This window comes from Primulina eburnea, chromosome 5 (genome assembly GCF_022965805.1).
Source record: "Primulina eburnea isolate SZY01 chromosome 5, ASM2296580v1, whole genome shotgun sequence".
In the NCBI taxonomy this organism is placed as follows: domain Eukaryota; kingdom Viridiplantae; phylum Streptophyta; class Magnoliopsida; order Lamiales; family Gesneriaceae; genus Primulina; species Primulina eburnea.
Genome location: NC_133105.1, coordinates 6,816,308 through 6,830,635, shown reverse-complemented (window position 1 = coordinate 6,830,635; position 14,328 = coordinate 6,816,308). Strand labels below are relative to the sequence as shown.

At 34.7% G+C, this 14,328-nt stretch overlaps 1 protein-coding gene across 2 annotated transcripts; it reads left to right on the top strand.

Annotated features, from left to right (window-relative positions):
• Nucleotides 1-978: 978 nt before the first annotated feature.
• Nucleotides 979-11,225, top strand: LOC140832777 (glucose-6-phosphate isomerase 1, chloroplastic-like). 2 transcript variants are annotated; one of them, XM_073196956.1, is made up of 14 exons: nt 979-1,735; nt 2,513-2,629; nt 6,836-6,934; nt 7,024-7,107; nt 7,337-7,480; nt 7,583-7,648; nt 8,032-8,100; nt 8,167-8,307; nt 9,136-9,188; nt 9,290-9,428; nt 9,740-9,896; nt 10,095-10,173; nt 10,563-10,629; nt 10,729-11,225. In XM_073196956.1, the coding sequence occupies exons 1-14, from the start codon at nt 1,181-1,183 to the stop codon at nt 10,861-10,863; spliced, it is 1,905 nt and encodes a 634-aa protein (XP_073053057.1). In that variant the 5' UTR covers nt 979-1,180; the 3' UTR covers nt 10,864-11,225. The 2 variants fall into 2 exon arrangements, with proteins under 2 accessions (XP_073053057.1, XP_073053058.1); XM_073196957.1 differs by having other exon boundaries at nt 983-1,735; nt 8,200-8,307.
• The last annotated feature ends 3,103 nt before the right edge of the window (nt 11,226-14,328 follow it).

The following is a 14,328-nucleotide window of genomic DNA, read 5'->3' as shown; positions in this document are numbered from 1 at the left end:
TAGTTTTCTTAGTAAATTTCTTTGACTTCACATGTTTCTAAGTTAATCAAAGTGAACATGCTACAAATTAGTACATGTTCAATTTTGTTTCGTAAATGTGATTATATGTAATTTTTCGAGCAGTCATTTATTTGTCTACGTTATTACAAGTCAGGCTGCATGTCATTTTTAAATGAAGTTATCATATCAAATTACGTACGAATTGAGTTAAAGCTAATTAAGCCAAGCTCAACCCTAACTTATTTTTAAAAATCACATGGGGTGAGACTTTTTGGGTGTTACCTTGCCTCTGCGTCGAGAAAGGCCAGGTGAGTGGGGTGACCATCCTAATTTAAATTGCAATGTTTGAGGGGGGGTTTGACCTTCCTAATTTATTATCTCTATGATTTAAAATGCTACTCCATTTAATTAATTTTTTTTATGTCACGTTAATATTAAATAATCAAGCGAATTAATTCAAATTACTATAATAATATACCGATGTACTCTATTTTATGAGTATATATATATATATATATATATATATATATATATCAAATTCTTCTGTACATTATTTGTATATCTGCTTGGGTTAAGATTTTGATATATCATATTTTAAATTTAAAGAAGATATTATAACAATTAACGGGAATGAGACATTGTATTTTGAGATAAGATTGAGAGACATTTCAAAGCTAATTTTGTTTAAATAAACTCCAATGCTTAGTTATTTCCATTTTTTTAATAATTTTATAGCATTTTGAAACTCAAATAATATGGAGGAATTTGAGGGATATTTGGAAGATAATCTTAGTCAAATTTTATTTTTAATAAATGACTTTTTTTTCCAAATATATTTGAGTATTTTTAAATATATATAAAAAATTATATTTTAAAAAAAAAATTCACCAAAATTATTTTACTAAATAGGCCGATATTCCGGTAGTAAGCATGCAACCATCGCCAACCAATCAACCTATGGTGTATTCCTCCATCTTCATGGTAACAAATATACTTACAAAAATATTGCCACAAAATTCCCATTTCCAATTTTAAAATTCATATAAAAATGCGTCGATTCCCGAATTTGATTGATGTATAGTAGTTTAATGTAAAAATTATACGCAAAATTCAAGCAATATAAATACCCTTCAGCCCTGTTAGTGTGTGCTTAGTATTCATCGGCACTGCCACCATTTCAATGGCTTCTTCAGTCTCAGGTTTCTCTTTGAAATTGAGCCATAAAAAAACCACATTTTGCTCTTGGAGATCATCGTTTCAGAACCCATCTGTTGTGCGATGTCCGTTTGTTGACAGGATGGAGCGTTTCAGGCCGCAACGGGTGGCGCGTGAGATTCCTCCGACGACTGTCTCAAACTCATCAGGTAACGACGTTGTGTCGTCGCCAAAATCGGCTATACAGAAGAATCCCCGGCTGGAGAAGGATCCTCGGGAGCTGTGGAAAAGGTATGCCGATTGGCTTTACCAGCACAAGGAGCTGGGTCTGTACCTGGACGTCAGTCGAGTTGGATTCACGGATGAATTCTTCCAGGAAATGGAGCCCCGATTGCAGAAGGCGTTCAAAGATATGAAGGAGCTTGAGAAGGGTTCCATTGCCAACCCAGATGAGGGTAGAATGGTGGGTCATTATTGGTTGAGGAATCCAAAGCTGGCACCCAAAATTTTCTTGACTCAGCAGATTGAAAAGACTTTGGACAAGACCCGTGATTTCGCTGAGAAAGTCATCAGCGGTAAGGTTAGTTTAATTTTTGATTTTACGTCCTTCACAGAATCAAATAAGTGTTTCTCTTGATTGTTGAATCTTTTCTAAATGTTCTATATCTTTTATTTCTTGTAGTCGTCAACACTTGATCTTCCTTCATTTTTTTTCGTTATAGCTGCTTTCTTTTTAGGGGTATAGTATCTTATTGAGCAGGACAATCAGCTGCTCAAGCTTTGGGTTTTTAAACGCCTTTCTCTGTTTTAGTGATAAGCTCATGTTTAAATCTTGTTATAAATGGTAAACTACTGGCTGTTTTGAATTATCCAATGGGTGTAACACTGAGAGCTTTAGCTTCGTTGAATATCTATCGAGCAAATTTGGATTAGTTTGGTTTATTAGTTTTGAAGTTGGAGGAGAAAGAAGGGAAGAGAAAACGTTTGGATGGAAAATTTTACTCTAAATCTTTGATACAGTTTCCTTTCTACTCCTTCCATTAAATTAAAATCTCCCAAACAACGAAGGTTATAAAATTTTATTTCCTTTCCATTCTCTTCCTTACCTTTTTGCAGTATAACAGTATCACTTGGATTGTGACACTTCGATTTTATGGAAAGAAATTTTTTATTTATTTCCTCAGCTAATATGGAGCCATAACGTTGAATAAAATTCACCTGCTCTTTAGATATAATTTATTTATAAATTGTGTCTATATCGATCCTTTATTATACCCTAGGATCTTTTATCCTTGCTAGACTATCCTTTCTTCCTCACCTTGTTCTTTAATCTGAGATCACGTCATTTCTACCGCAGATTAGGCCTCCTCAGAAAGGTACTTTTACTCAAATTCTTTCTATTGGGATTGGTGGTTCAGCTCTTGGACCTCAATTTGTTGCAGAGGCATTGGCTCCTGACAATCCTCCTCTTAAGGTACTTAAAAGCATATATTTTTTTGTGCATTGTATATCAAATATTGATTAAACTCTTTACCCACATTAATCATATATTCTTGTTCTAGTACGATGATATAGTATTATTTAAAATGCATTTCCCTTCTAGAAGAGTCATAATTAGAACATGTGAAGAAATATGCATGTTTTTTTATGAAGATCACATCGTAAAAAAGTATAAGTAAATGTACTTATACTGAAATTTAGAGTCTTATTAGCTTATCTTAAGCAGTTATTTCTGTATAGTTTTTCAGTTAATGATATCTTATGCGGGTATGTAAAACTTATAAGATGTTTAATTAACTTATTAGCTCTTACATCGTAATTCGTATCTTAAGATTAAGCTCTAAAAATGTTTGGATAAAAATAAGTGATCAAATAAAGTGGAAAATCGAGAGGTAAGATGAACAAATCAAATATGGGTAGTAGAGATGCTTGGGGTAGTAAGATAGACATTGAGGCTATTTTACTTGTAATGAATAAAACTTATACGATCTTAAAAATAAGCTGATGGATTTAACTATATTCAAAGTATTTTACTTACATTTAGAACATCGGAACTTTTTAAAAAATTCTATAAATTTCTTATAAGTTCTTAAACTGCTTATGAGGCTTTAAATAATTTATAACCCGAGCCAACTAGGCTCTTTGTCTCTTATTTTGGGAGATCCATGAGATTTGAGAAGTGTTAGTGTGAGAACCTACCTAATTTAACAAGTGTTAAAGGTGCATGAGATTTTTAGAACTTAATGGTTCACTAGTGTCACCGCGGTTTCTCTCAAATATCAAATTGCAATTTTTCTCACTCTCTCCTTACTGTCAACCTGACTCTGATTTTTTTTTTCTTTTGATCATGTGATCCCCTTATAACCAACCTTTTGAAATGTGTTACATGTTTTAATATTTTTATTATGAGTTTTGGAATCTCTCGTTGAGTGTAAAAATTTCTAGTCATTACTTAAGCCACTGGCATTCATTTTGTAAGATTTATCAGAATTTTCTGAATGCGAAAGTCATTCTTATGTCGAAACCTAAATATTAATCAGCATAGATTACAATGACATATTCAATTTTATGCATAAACTATGCTATTCGAAACATGCTTGTTTGATGTAGTAAAATTATCATTGCTCATTTGGACAACCAAAAATTAACCAAACTGATGTACAAACTGTGAAGGATTCATCAGCTGACCTTATTTATGCATCAGAGCCAAATGTTATTGGGCCCTTTGTTTTCTTCTGGTGCAAAGAGCTTGCTTGCTCTTTGAACTTTTCTCGTTCTCGACAAAAAAGAAAAAAGCCCTAGAGAGAGAATTTTTTGAAAATGCTCTCTTCCTTGTTTGCTTATCGTTTTTTCGTTCTCACCCCTTTTCCATTCAACTCCGATCGTCTTTCCTTCTCCGGCGACCGCTTCTAATTATCGGTCGGCTCCATCGGCCGTACGCCGGCCATTATCTTCATCTTTATTTTCATCTCTCTCTTTTTCCTCCTCGGTTTGCTCTTTAACAATGTTCAACTGAATCTCCTAGTCGCTCCGAATCCGTTGCGCTTCTTGTTTTCAAGCGCTATAAATTCTTAGTTTCGGTTCTGATATGAATTCGAACTTCAATAGGAACCGGAAGTATGGTTTACCTGGCTCCAAGTCTGTATTCTGGGAAGAATCGATTAAGATTGAGTATAAAATATTCACTTTGAGTGGAAGAATACCGACGGAAAAAAAGGAAGGTTGGGTGCTTAAAATCGATTTGGGAAAGGCACATGACAACGTTGACTGGCGATTTCTAGACTATGTGCTTCACAAGAAAGGCTTTGGCGATAGATAGAGGAGGTGGATCAGGGGGTGTATTTCTAATGTATATTTCTCAATGTTAATTAATGGGAAACCGTGTGGAAAAATAAAAGGGGAGAGAGGATTAAGACAAGGAGATCAATTATCACCGTTTCTATTCGATATAGTTGTCTACGGGTTGGGAAGGATGGTTGACAAGGCAAAGGCAGATAATGAAGTAAAGGGGCTTGAAGTAGGAAAAGAAAAATTGGAAATCTCGCATTTATAATTTGCGGATGATACTCTCTTCTTCGCAAAATCTAAAAACGATGTGTTGGCATTAGTGGACATAATCAAACAGTTTGGCGACAATTCAGGATTGAAGATTAATTTTGGAAAAAGTGTGGTGTTGGGATTGAATTGTACGGAAGAGAATGTCGATGATTTGGAGTTATCCATTGGGTGCAAAAAAGACAGTTGGCCTATTAAGTATCTTGGGGTACCGTTGGGAAGTAACCCCACAAAAATGGAATTTTGCGAACCTGTACTCTCGAAAATGTCCAAGAAATTAGCAAGTTGGAACAAATCATTCCTCTCAAGGGGGGGGCGCCTAATCTTAATAAAGGCCGTGATTTGTGCGATGCCATCTTATTTCATGTCACTTTTCAAAGTTCCGAATAGGGTGGCTACAATGATGGAAAAAATGATGAGGGATTTTTTGTGGGATGGTGACGACGGGGAAAAACATTGCCATGTGGTAGGTGGGAAGCAGGTGTGTAAACCAAAAGATAAAGGCGGTTTAGGACTTTGGGATATACATCTCAGGAATAAGGCTCTTCTTGGGAAATGGTGGTGGAGAGGTTCGGTGGAAAGGGGGGCGCTGTGGAAGAAAGTTATTAAGAGCATCTACGGGATTCAGGAAAACGGGCGGGATTTGTGGTTGGCGGACAAAGCGACATTCAGAAGTCTTTGGAAGTTCATTTCTCTATCTTACTTGGCTTTTCATGAACTTACTAGGGTGGTGCCTAAGCAGGGTAATCTCATTCGCTTTTGGGAGGATATTTGGGAGGGTGGGGTCTCGTTCAAGATTAGATTTTCGTCTTTGTTTCGTGTTTGCATTTCTTCCAATCAACCTATCTGTCACTTCATAGCAGTTGTCAATAGTGGGGGTAGTTCTTCTATCATTTGGGATGTGAGGTTTAGGCGAGATCTTACTGAGGGTGAGTTGGGGGATTTCACTGATTTGTTGGGTGTCTTAGAGAGTGTCGGATTGTAGATGGGGAGTGAGGATCTTAGAGTCTGGTTGGGGGATCCTTCAGGGTCGTTTTCTGTTAGTTCCTTTTATAACTCATTCTTCCCTCTTTCAAATTTCCATTCATTCGGCGTTTATGAAAATATCTGGAAAGTAAATGTCTCGCAAAAGATTAAGATTTTCTCGTGGATCGTGGCCTTGGGGAAGCTTCCTACGACCGACTCAGTGCAAAGAAGGTGGAAGAATTGTGCTTTAAGCCCGCAATGGTGTTGCTTATGCCGGGACAACGAGGAGAATCAGGATCATATACTTCTGCATTGCTCATTCTCTAGTGTTATTTGGTCGAGAGTTATACAAGAGCTGGGATATCATTGGGTCGCTCCGAGGCAAGCAAAAGATCTTTTTTATCCGGATTTTGTGTCTCACATACACTAACATTTCAGCAACTTCCGGTATTTGATAATTCACTACATATTTTGGTCCATATGGTTGGAAAGGAACAGAAGAATGTTTGATGATGTCTCGGAGTCCGTCGATCAAGTATGGGATAAAATAAAATTCAGAATCGCATCTTGGACAACAAACTTGAAAGAGTTCAGTCATTTAAGCATCTCGGATTTAATTAGGGACTGGAAATTCGTTTGTTTGTGAATTCAGTGCGCTTATGTCATAAGATTTGTGCCTATTGAGGTTATGTTATTGTAATGATGTTGTAGAGTTTGGGTTAAGTTACTCCTATTGTAACGTTGCTGCGGATTACTTATCCGTGCAACTGATGTAACATCAGATTAATAAAATATATCTAGTTTTCAATCAAAAAAAAAACTCTTCTCGTTCTCATTGCTGTCAACTTCTTGGAATTTCAATTTTCAACATGATGAATTATCTCGTGTTAAAGTTTTACTGAGGAAGTGCTTTGGTTTTATTTTGTTCTCTTTCTGGGATGCCCTCTTATACTACATGTCTACATCTCTTTAAAGTTCTCCGTGTTTACCACATTCAGTGGATAGATGATTTAGTGGGAGTTCACCAATCAGCAGCATCTCTAAGAACCCTGGGGTTTGACTGGTTTCTTAGACTCATTGAAATTCCTTTATGGTAGATTTTGGTTGTTTCTGTCATATGTTATGACTTCCTAATTTAGAGTAATCATATCATTTGCAGATAAGATTCATTGACAACACAGATCCAGCTGGAATCGATCATCAAATCGCGCAACTTGGCTCTGAGCTAGCATCAACACTTGTCATTGTGGTTTCAAAGGTATCACCTATCTTTCCACTTGTCAACTTGCTTTCCTGGTTAGCACTGTCTGTATTCTGCTAACCTGCCTCATTCCATTCATCTTTTAGAGTGGAGGCACTCCCGAAACAAGAAATGGTCTACTTGAGGTTCAGAAAGCCTTCCGTGAAGCTGGCCTGGATTTTTCAAAACAGGTTTTAGTCTCAGGTTTATCTTTTACCATTATTTTTTCATGCACTTTTCAGAGTTCCAAGTATCAGTAGCCTATCATGCTAATAAAGTAACAGAATTTGTTCCTTTGTCGGCTCACAGATCTTTCTTTTTAATTTTTTTTTGTTATCGATGACATCTATTTTTGTGAGTTCAAATTACTGAGTTTTGTTACGATTTAACTATTCTGATGTTCGCGACTGTTGTCGACAGGGAGTTGCAATTACTCAGGAGAACTCATTGCTCGATAACACAGCTCGGATTGAAGGCTGGTTAGCAAGATTTCCTATGTTTGACTGGGTGGGAGGTAGAACATCCGAAATGTCTGCTGTTGGTTTACTTGCAGCTGCACTTCAGGTTTGTTAATATTCAATTGATAAGCTTATACTCCTTTTGCCCAATGGAAATCTTCTTCAAACTAAATAGTTTCATCTGCATTTCCATCATTGTCACTCGCAGGGAATTGATATCAAAGAAATGCTTGCCGGAGCAGCATTGATGGATGAAGCTAATAGGACCACACTGGTAAGACTATCATTTCACCTCTCTTGGAAAATGTGGTGCCTAGTTATTCTTAAGGATTATGATCGTCGGATATCTTGTACATGTACTTAGGCAGGTCCCAGATATAGAGTGTTCTTCCTTTAAAGTTCATTTATATGGCAACTTGCTCAATTACTGTCTTTCTTCCCTATTACAGCTTACTAGGTTTTTGCAATCGTTTGGCATTTGGCATTTGGAAAGTTTCTGATGCATAAATGTTGTCACACATAGTGGTGCATTTGGCAAGTTTCTGATGCAAATGTTGTCACACATAGTGGTGTTTTTTTTCGATTTATGTTACCTCTTGAAATTTACAACATAACGAGTATCACATGACTCGACCCTTTTCATCCTATATTGTTCAGGTTAGGAATAATCCAGCAGCACTTCTAGCGTTATGTTGGTACTGGGCTACTGATGGAGTAGGATCTAAGGTTTGAGATTTTTTAGAGTGGTCAACTTATAAACATTGGTTGTATATGTTGTTACTTTGCCGGCAGCAAATAATGAACTTGACTTCATTGCCGCTTCAGGATATGGTCGTCCTTCCTTACAAGGACAGTCTATTATTGTTCAGTCGTTATTTGCAGCAGCTAGTCATGGAATCTCTTGGAAAAGAATTTGATCTTGATGGTAACAGGGTATGCTATGAAACTTTACATGAGAACTTCCTTTCTTCAACCTGAATATATAATATGATTATTTAAACCCAGATAGTGACGAGAGATTGAAGCAACCTGTGTGGTTTTATTAACTTTATTGAGGTATTTGAACTTAATCTTTATCACATATTCCCCTGGTTGTCTTATTAACATGAAAATGGAAGTCATAAATTGACTTTGAAATATTTCACTATTCTGGTGCAAACTTACGGTGTTCACTCTCCACCTCGAGGTCAGTACAAAAAAAATTGATTGCTTGTAACTAATGATGAGTTTTACAAACTTATCTTTGTCATTTCGGCCATTTCTTTAAAAATAATTTTATCCCTTAAGACAGACATACCATGAGGAGTTTCAATATGAGTTGAGCTTGAAAAATCCAAGTACAATCATCCAATGCACACATATGTGAGTTAATTGCAAAAGCCATATTCAACAGTTAGTTGATTTCTGGAAAAAAATCAAGTATGACCATATTCCCAAACATACAGGTGAAATACTAGTCCAAGAAATCTATTAGTATTCTCAGTGTGATTATTAGTGATGTGTTGTGTTGTATAAACTTATGCATGTAGTGAAGTACAATCACTGCTCCATTGTGCTTTGAAGAAGTTGAAAGTATTTGCAATTTAATTTTAAATATAAAACGGCCTAGAAACTCTTCTCTGGAGTTTTCATGCCTTTATTTGAATCATAAAAGCTTAGATGGCAAGATACGCAGATTTGGTTTAGTCTTCTATTTTCTAATCACTGTGATTTTATATTTTTTTTAATGCATCATTTGTGTAATTCTTGGTTTGTTTGAAGGTAAATCAAGGGATAACTGTCTATGGAAACAAAGGGAGCACTGACCAACACGCGTATGTGTCATTAACTCTTACTGGATCATGATGAGCATGAACAGATTTTAACTGCTGCTGATGCTTGAAAATCTCATTATTCCTTCCTCTCTCTTCTCCAGTTACATTCAACAGCTCAGAGATGGTGTCCACAACTTTTTTGTAACATTCATTGAAGTTCTAAGAGACAGGCCACCAGGTCATGATTGGGAGCTTGAGCCAGGGGTCACCTGCGGTGACTACCTGTTTGGATTTTTACAGGTAAGTGTCCACCTATGATTTCTTTGGTTTAACTTTCAATCGAGGGAAGGATACTTCGTACTTTTCAGTCAGTTTGCCGCATTTCGGGTCAAATTTTTTTGTTGAATGGTTTGCAATAATTTCTATGATAGCCTTGTATTTTTAGGAAGATGTCAAGCTTTTTATCAGTTTCACTGATTTTTCTTATATTTGCTCTCAAAATGGAAATGCAAGATGAAGAGTATTTCCTTACAGTGATCTGGTTATTGTTCTTTAGCATGTGCTGCAATGTCTCGTATCTTCTTTGAATACATTCGAGATTTGGTATATAGGGAACAAGATCTGCCTTATATTCCAACGATCGGGAGTCTATCACAGTAACCGTGCAAGAAGTGACTCCTAGGTCTGTTGGAGCTCTAGTAGCACTCTACGAACGAGCAGTTGGGATTTATGCGTCACTGGTCAATATTAATGCATATCATCAACCAGGTAAAATTTCCATAATCACCCTCGATGATCAACTAAAATTTGATGAAGCTAATTCTTGCCTTTGACACCGAGTTGGTTTAAATTTTTATCATTTATTATGAATGGATATCATGAGTCGTTAATTCTTGATTTTTTTGTACCTTTACTAACTATTTTGTGGGTTCATAAATTGTCTTACTACTTGTGACATGTCTGCAGGGGTGGAAGCTGGGAAGAAGGCAGCAGGAGAAGTTTTAGCTCTTCAAAAGCGTGTTCTTGTGGTACTGAATAATGCTAGGTATGCTTACAATGTTTTTGCTAGAGAACATATGGATGTTGGATCCAAAAGGACAAACTGCAAAATCGTAGATAAATAAATTGCAAAACATGGGATTCCAGCTGGTCCTATCTTTTTCAAATGTTGAGCATAAGCACTAGAGAAAGGTCCAAACCTTGAAGACTAAGCCTGGTGGGGTGGAAAACCCTTCAAATTTATTAGCCACTTCATAACCAAATGCTAATGAAAACACTTGCCTTTTTTCAATTCAGACAATGATCAGGTTGCCTCCTTAACGAGTCACATTTAGTTCTTCTGAACCCAAGTGTCCAAAAAGATTCTGTTTTTCTTGTTCACTCTGTTATCCTTCTAGACCCTGATATTTTCTCAAATTTTGTTCATTCTCTCAGCTGTAAAGAACCAGTTGAACCATTAACTCTGGAAGAAATAGCTGAACTCTGTCATGCCTCTGATGATGTAAGTATTCTACATGCTGTTGGATTTGAGTGATTCCTTTATTCTACTTCATTGTATAATTTAATTTAATGATGATTCTTTTTTACTTCTCGGTGACAGATTGAAATGATCTATAAGATTATCGCGCACATGGCTGCAAATGACAGAGCTCTCATTGTTGAAGGCAGTTGCGGTTCACCAAGAAGCATCAAGGTTTTCTTGGGGGAGTGCAACGTTGATGAGATGTACGAGTAAAAGTAGTTCAAGAACGTGTTTCCTTCATCAACAAGGTGAATTTAAACTTTTTTTCCATCAACGATCGCGGCTTTGGTGACACTAGATGCCTGTTTGATCAAGGAATAAGAATCATCTTTGAAACTATCTCGTGTATTAAATTTGTGTTGTATTTATAACTATCTCATGTATTAAATTTGTGTTGTATTTATAAACCTTGCTATCTATTACTTTAAAGGGAGTGTCTTCGGGTAGTCTTCTCAAAAATTCCTTCTAAGTTTTTGTCTCAAAAAACAGGAGGAAGGGAATAATTGTAATCTTCTTTGAAAGAGAATCTTCTCTCCTTCACACTTGCGGAGTATATTTTATTTTTCTTGATTCCATTTTCACTAGTTTGGAATAAATTTTGTGCTTATTGTGTTAAAAATTTCAAATTACTGAATGGAAATCGTCGTCTTTTTTTCGGTTCTAAATTTCGAGTCAGAAGTGAGGATATATAACTTATTGTTTTATTCCACTTTTTAAAGTTAAATAGTCTAAGCTGAAAGAAAAATTATGCCACGTGTAATTTTAATTGGGATCTTAAATTAAAAACTTGAATATGAATGGATACATAACTTATATTATGTAATCTATCTGATTTGTTCAAGTTCCCATTATCTTATTTTCTAATAAAAAGTTTATATCTTCCATTGGAACCATCGGAGTAATGCTAAAAAGTGGGTGTTTAATTTATGTTTAAATTTGTTCTTTTTTCCTTAAAACGAAAAGCTAAAATTGGTATTTTTAAATAAAATTGTAAAATGTTTTCTGAATCATGGATATTATAGGAACAATTAGTTTTCTGATTATAAAAAATTAAAAATAATGAAATAAGTGTTATTTGCGTTTTTAAAAATATTAGTAACGTTATATCTTACCATTTTTTCATTTATCTGATTGTCCTGGAATCACTAAAATAATCATTGAATATCCATTGATGTATTTGTGATCCCATGAAATAAGACAGCTGCAGAAACTTGATCATCTCCAATTGTACTATATGCAAAAGTGAATTGGATGGTACTGCCTCCACCCCATATTAATGGATTTTAACTCTTGTTTGTTTCCTTTGTGAGCTTTCAAAGTGACTTTTTATGACACATATGCCTTTTATTTGTAATTCTACCATTTTGAAATGCAAATACTGTCAAATTATGTCATTAGTTTCATAAAATTGTAACAATAAATGGTTTTTCTTTGAAATGTTTCAATTTCGAATTTGCATATGCTGCTTGTTTGTCTTTGAACCTTTAAAGTTTGAATTCAATGTGGTTCCATATCCCTGTTTTTCTGTTTGACTACCTGAAGTAAGATAAATTTATGGGCTATATTTCTGAAAAATAGCACCAACTTGCTATTTTCTGTAATTTTCATTCTTGGTGCAGCATGCTCTTGTTTTCTACAAAAATGTTGAACATTTGTCAAAGTTATTGCGTTCTATCATTGATCGTAGGTCTTGGTTGATTGAGATCGATCTTTACATGGTATCTGGTTATCTTACATAACCATGTTTGACCGTCACTTGAGTTTCCAAAGATTGATTTTTGCATGTAACAGTTTAATCATTCCACAAGAATCTCACGTGTTCTTTTTTTTTTTTTTTGTCAGAATCTCACTTATTCTTATCTTATGATTTATGAATCAGGTGATTATACCATTGAATGATCTGAAAACGGTTAATTCTTCAACTAACAAATTAAATCAAGCCGAAAAGTACATCCAAATAATTTATGTCGATAATTACGAGTTCTGGTTCATGGGATTCTTTAACTACGATAGTGCGGTGAAAAATCTGAAAGATGCACAACAATCTCCTCCCTCTGCACCTCATTAATACAGACAATCGGTAACATCTCTCATGTTACGTCCGGATAAAAGGTGTTGTTGGAATATTGTGAAGATATGTTCTCAAGCAATAAGATGTCATGTTACTCGTGTACAAGTTACCGTTATTTATGAACTTTGTAAATTGAAAGATGCATTATTCAATGTGAGTTTAAACAAGTAACGTCAAAAGGGTATAAAATATTGTTTGGAATTGCATTGTTTCTGCTTATTTTTTGTGCCCAGGTTTCAATTTTTATTTTTATTTTTTGGGTTCTTGTTCTCGTTTTGCACTGATATTAGTTCTCTTTGTGATCTAAATTCCAATTTGCAAGTTCGGAACTCATTTCTATATTTTTGAGTTGTAAGATTGCAATAAAACCATAAAAGATACTACAAGAAAATGTATGCCAAAACAATTTAATTAAGTAGTTTTTTGGTATTTTTATTATTGAGATATAAAATAACATTGAACACCAATCTGAAACAAGAAAACGAGGAGGAAGGACTCATTATATGTAACTTTGAAAATATGCGATGCGCCTGTCCAATTAGATACGAAGGATCGAATACTTCGGATCTGATACTAATTATGAGACCGAGTTGTTTTTCGTTTTATTATAAATAATAATTAGTAAAAAAAAATGTAAGTTAAATCTTTTTTAAATTATGCAACAATTCGAACACTACGATTCGATAACTCTTCAAATAAAAACAATTATTACATCCCTACAAATTAACTAAATATTTACACATACTCGGTCCACATAAAAGGATGTTCTTCATCCATGACATTTCTCTCTTTTTTTGTCAATTTTGCAGATTATATTGCTATGCGAAATGTTATGGATGAAGAATTGAAAATTTTGAAATTGCTTGTATTGCTCCTATTTCGTGCAAGTTATTTTAATCGGTGATTTAGGTAATTTACTTTTAAGGTTTAATCATTAAAACTTGGCAGCAAGAATTCCTAAATGAATGTTGTGTTTGCTAAATTCATTGTATTTATGCTGTGCTGTGTAGATTATGCTTAAAAAATGATGATTTTTAATAGGATAAGCAATGTTTATTTAATGAAATGCCAAATCTCCTAAATTGTTCTTTGAACAATTTATGGATCGGGTATTTTTGTTATAAATTTGGCAAGTTTATTAAAATGAACTATAAAATTATAAAAATGAAACACACATATTAATATAGAAATGCATTACAAATTTATAAGATATATGATTTTTAATTACAAGAATGTAACTTTTTTTAGATATAATCTATAATTAATGTCATCAAAATATTTTTTGGATTGCAAGAAAAAAAAGAAGACAGAGAAGTATAAATATTGATAAATATTTTAGTGGCAATAGTACAATGTTCAGAGAGACAATTGTTAACTTGGGTTAACTCGACACTTACCTGTCCGCAAGGGTCGATCCAACGGCTCGGATTTTTTCGAATCATTTTTTTTTTCATTGGAGGTGGGCCCAGATCACTCATGTGGAATGATTCGGGCCGTTCATTGCCCCGGCAGGTTGAAACAAACCTTTAACTTGATGGAAGTGTAATTGATATTTTATTATGAATGAAAAAGATATTGCTAATATTATAAAAAAAATGTTTTAACAT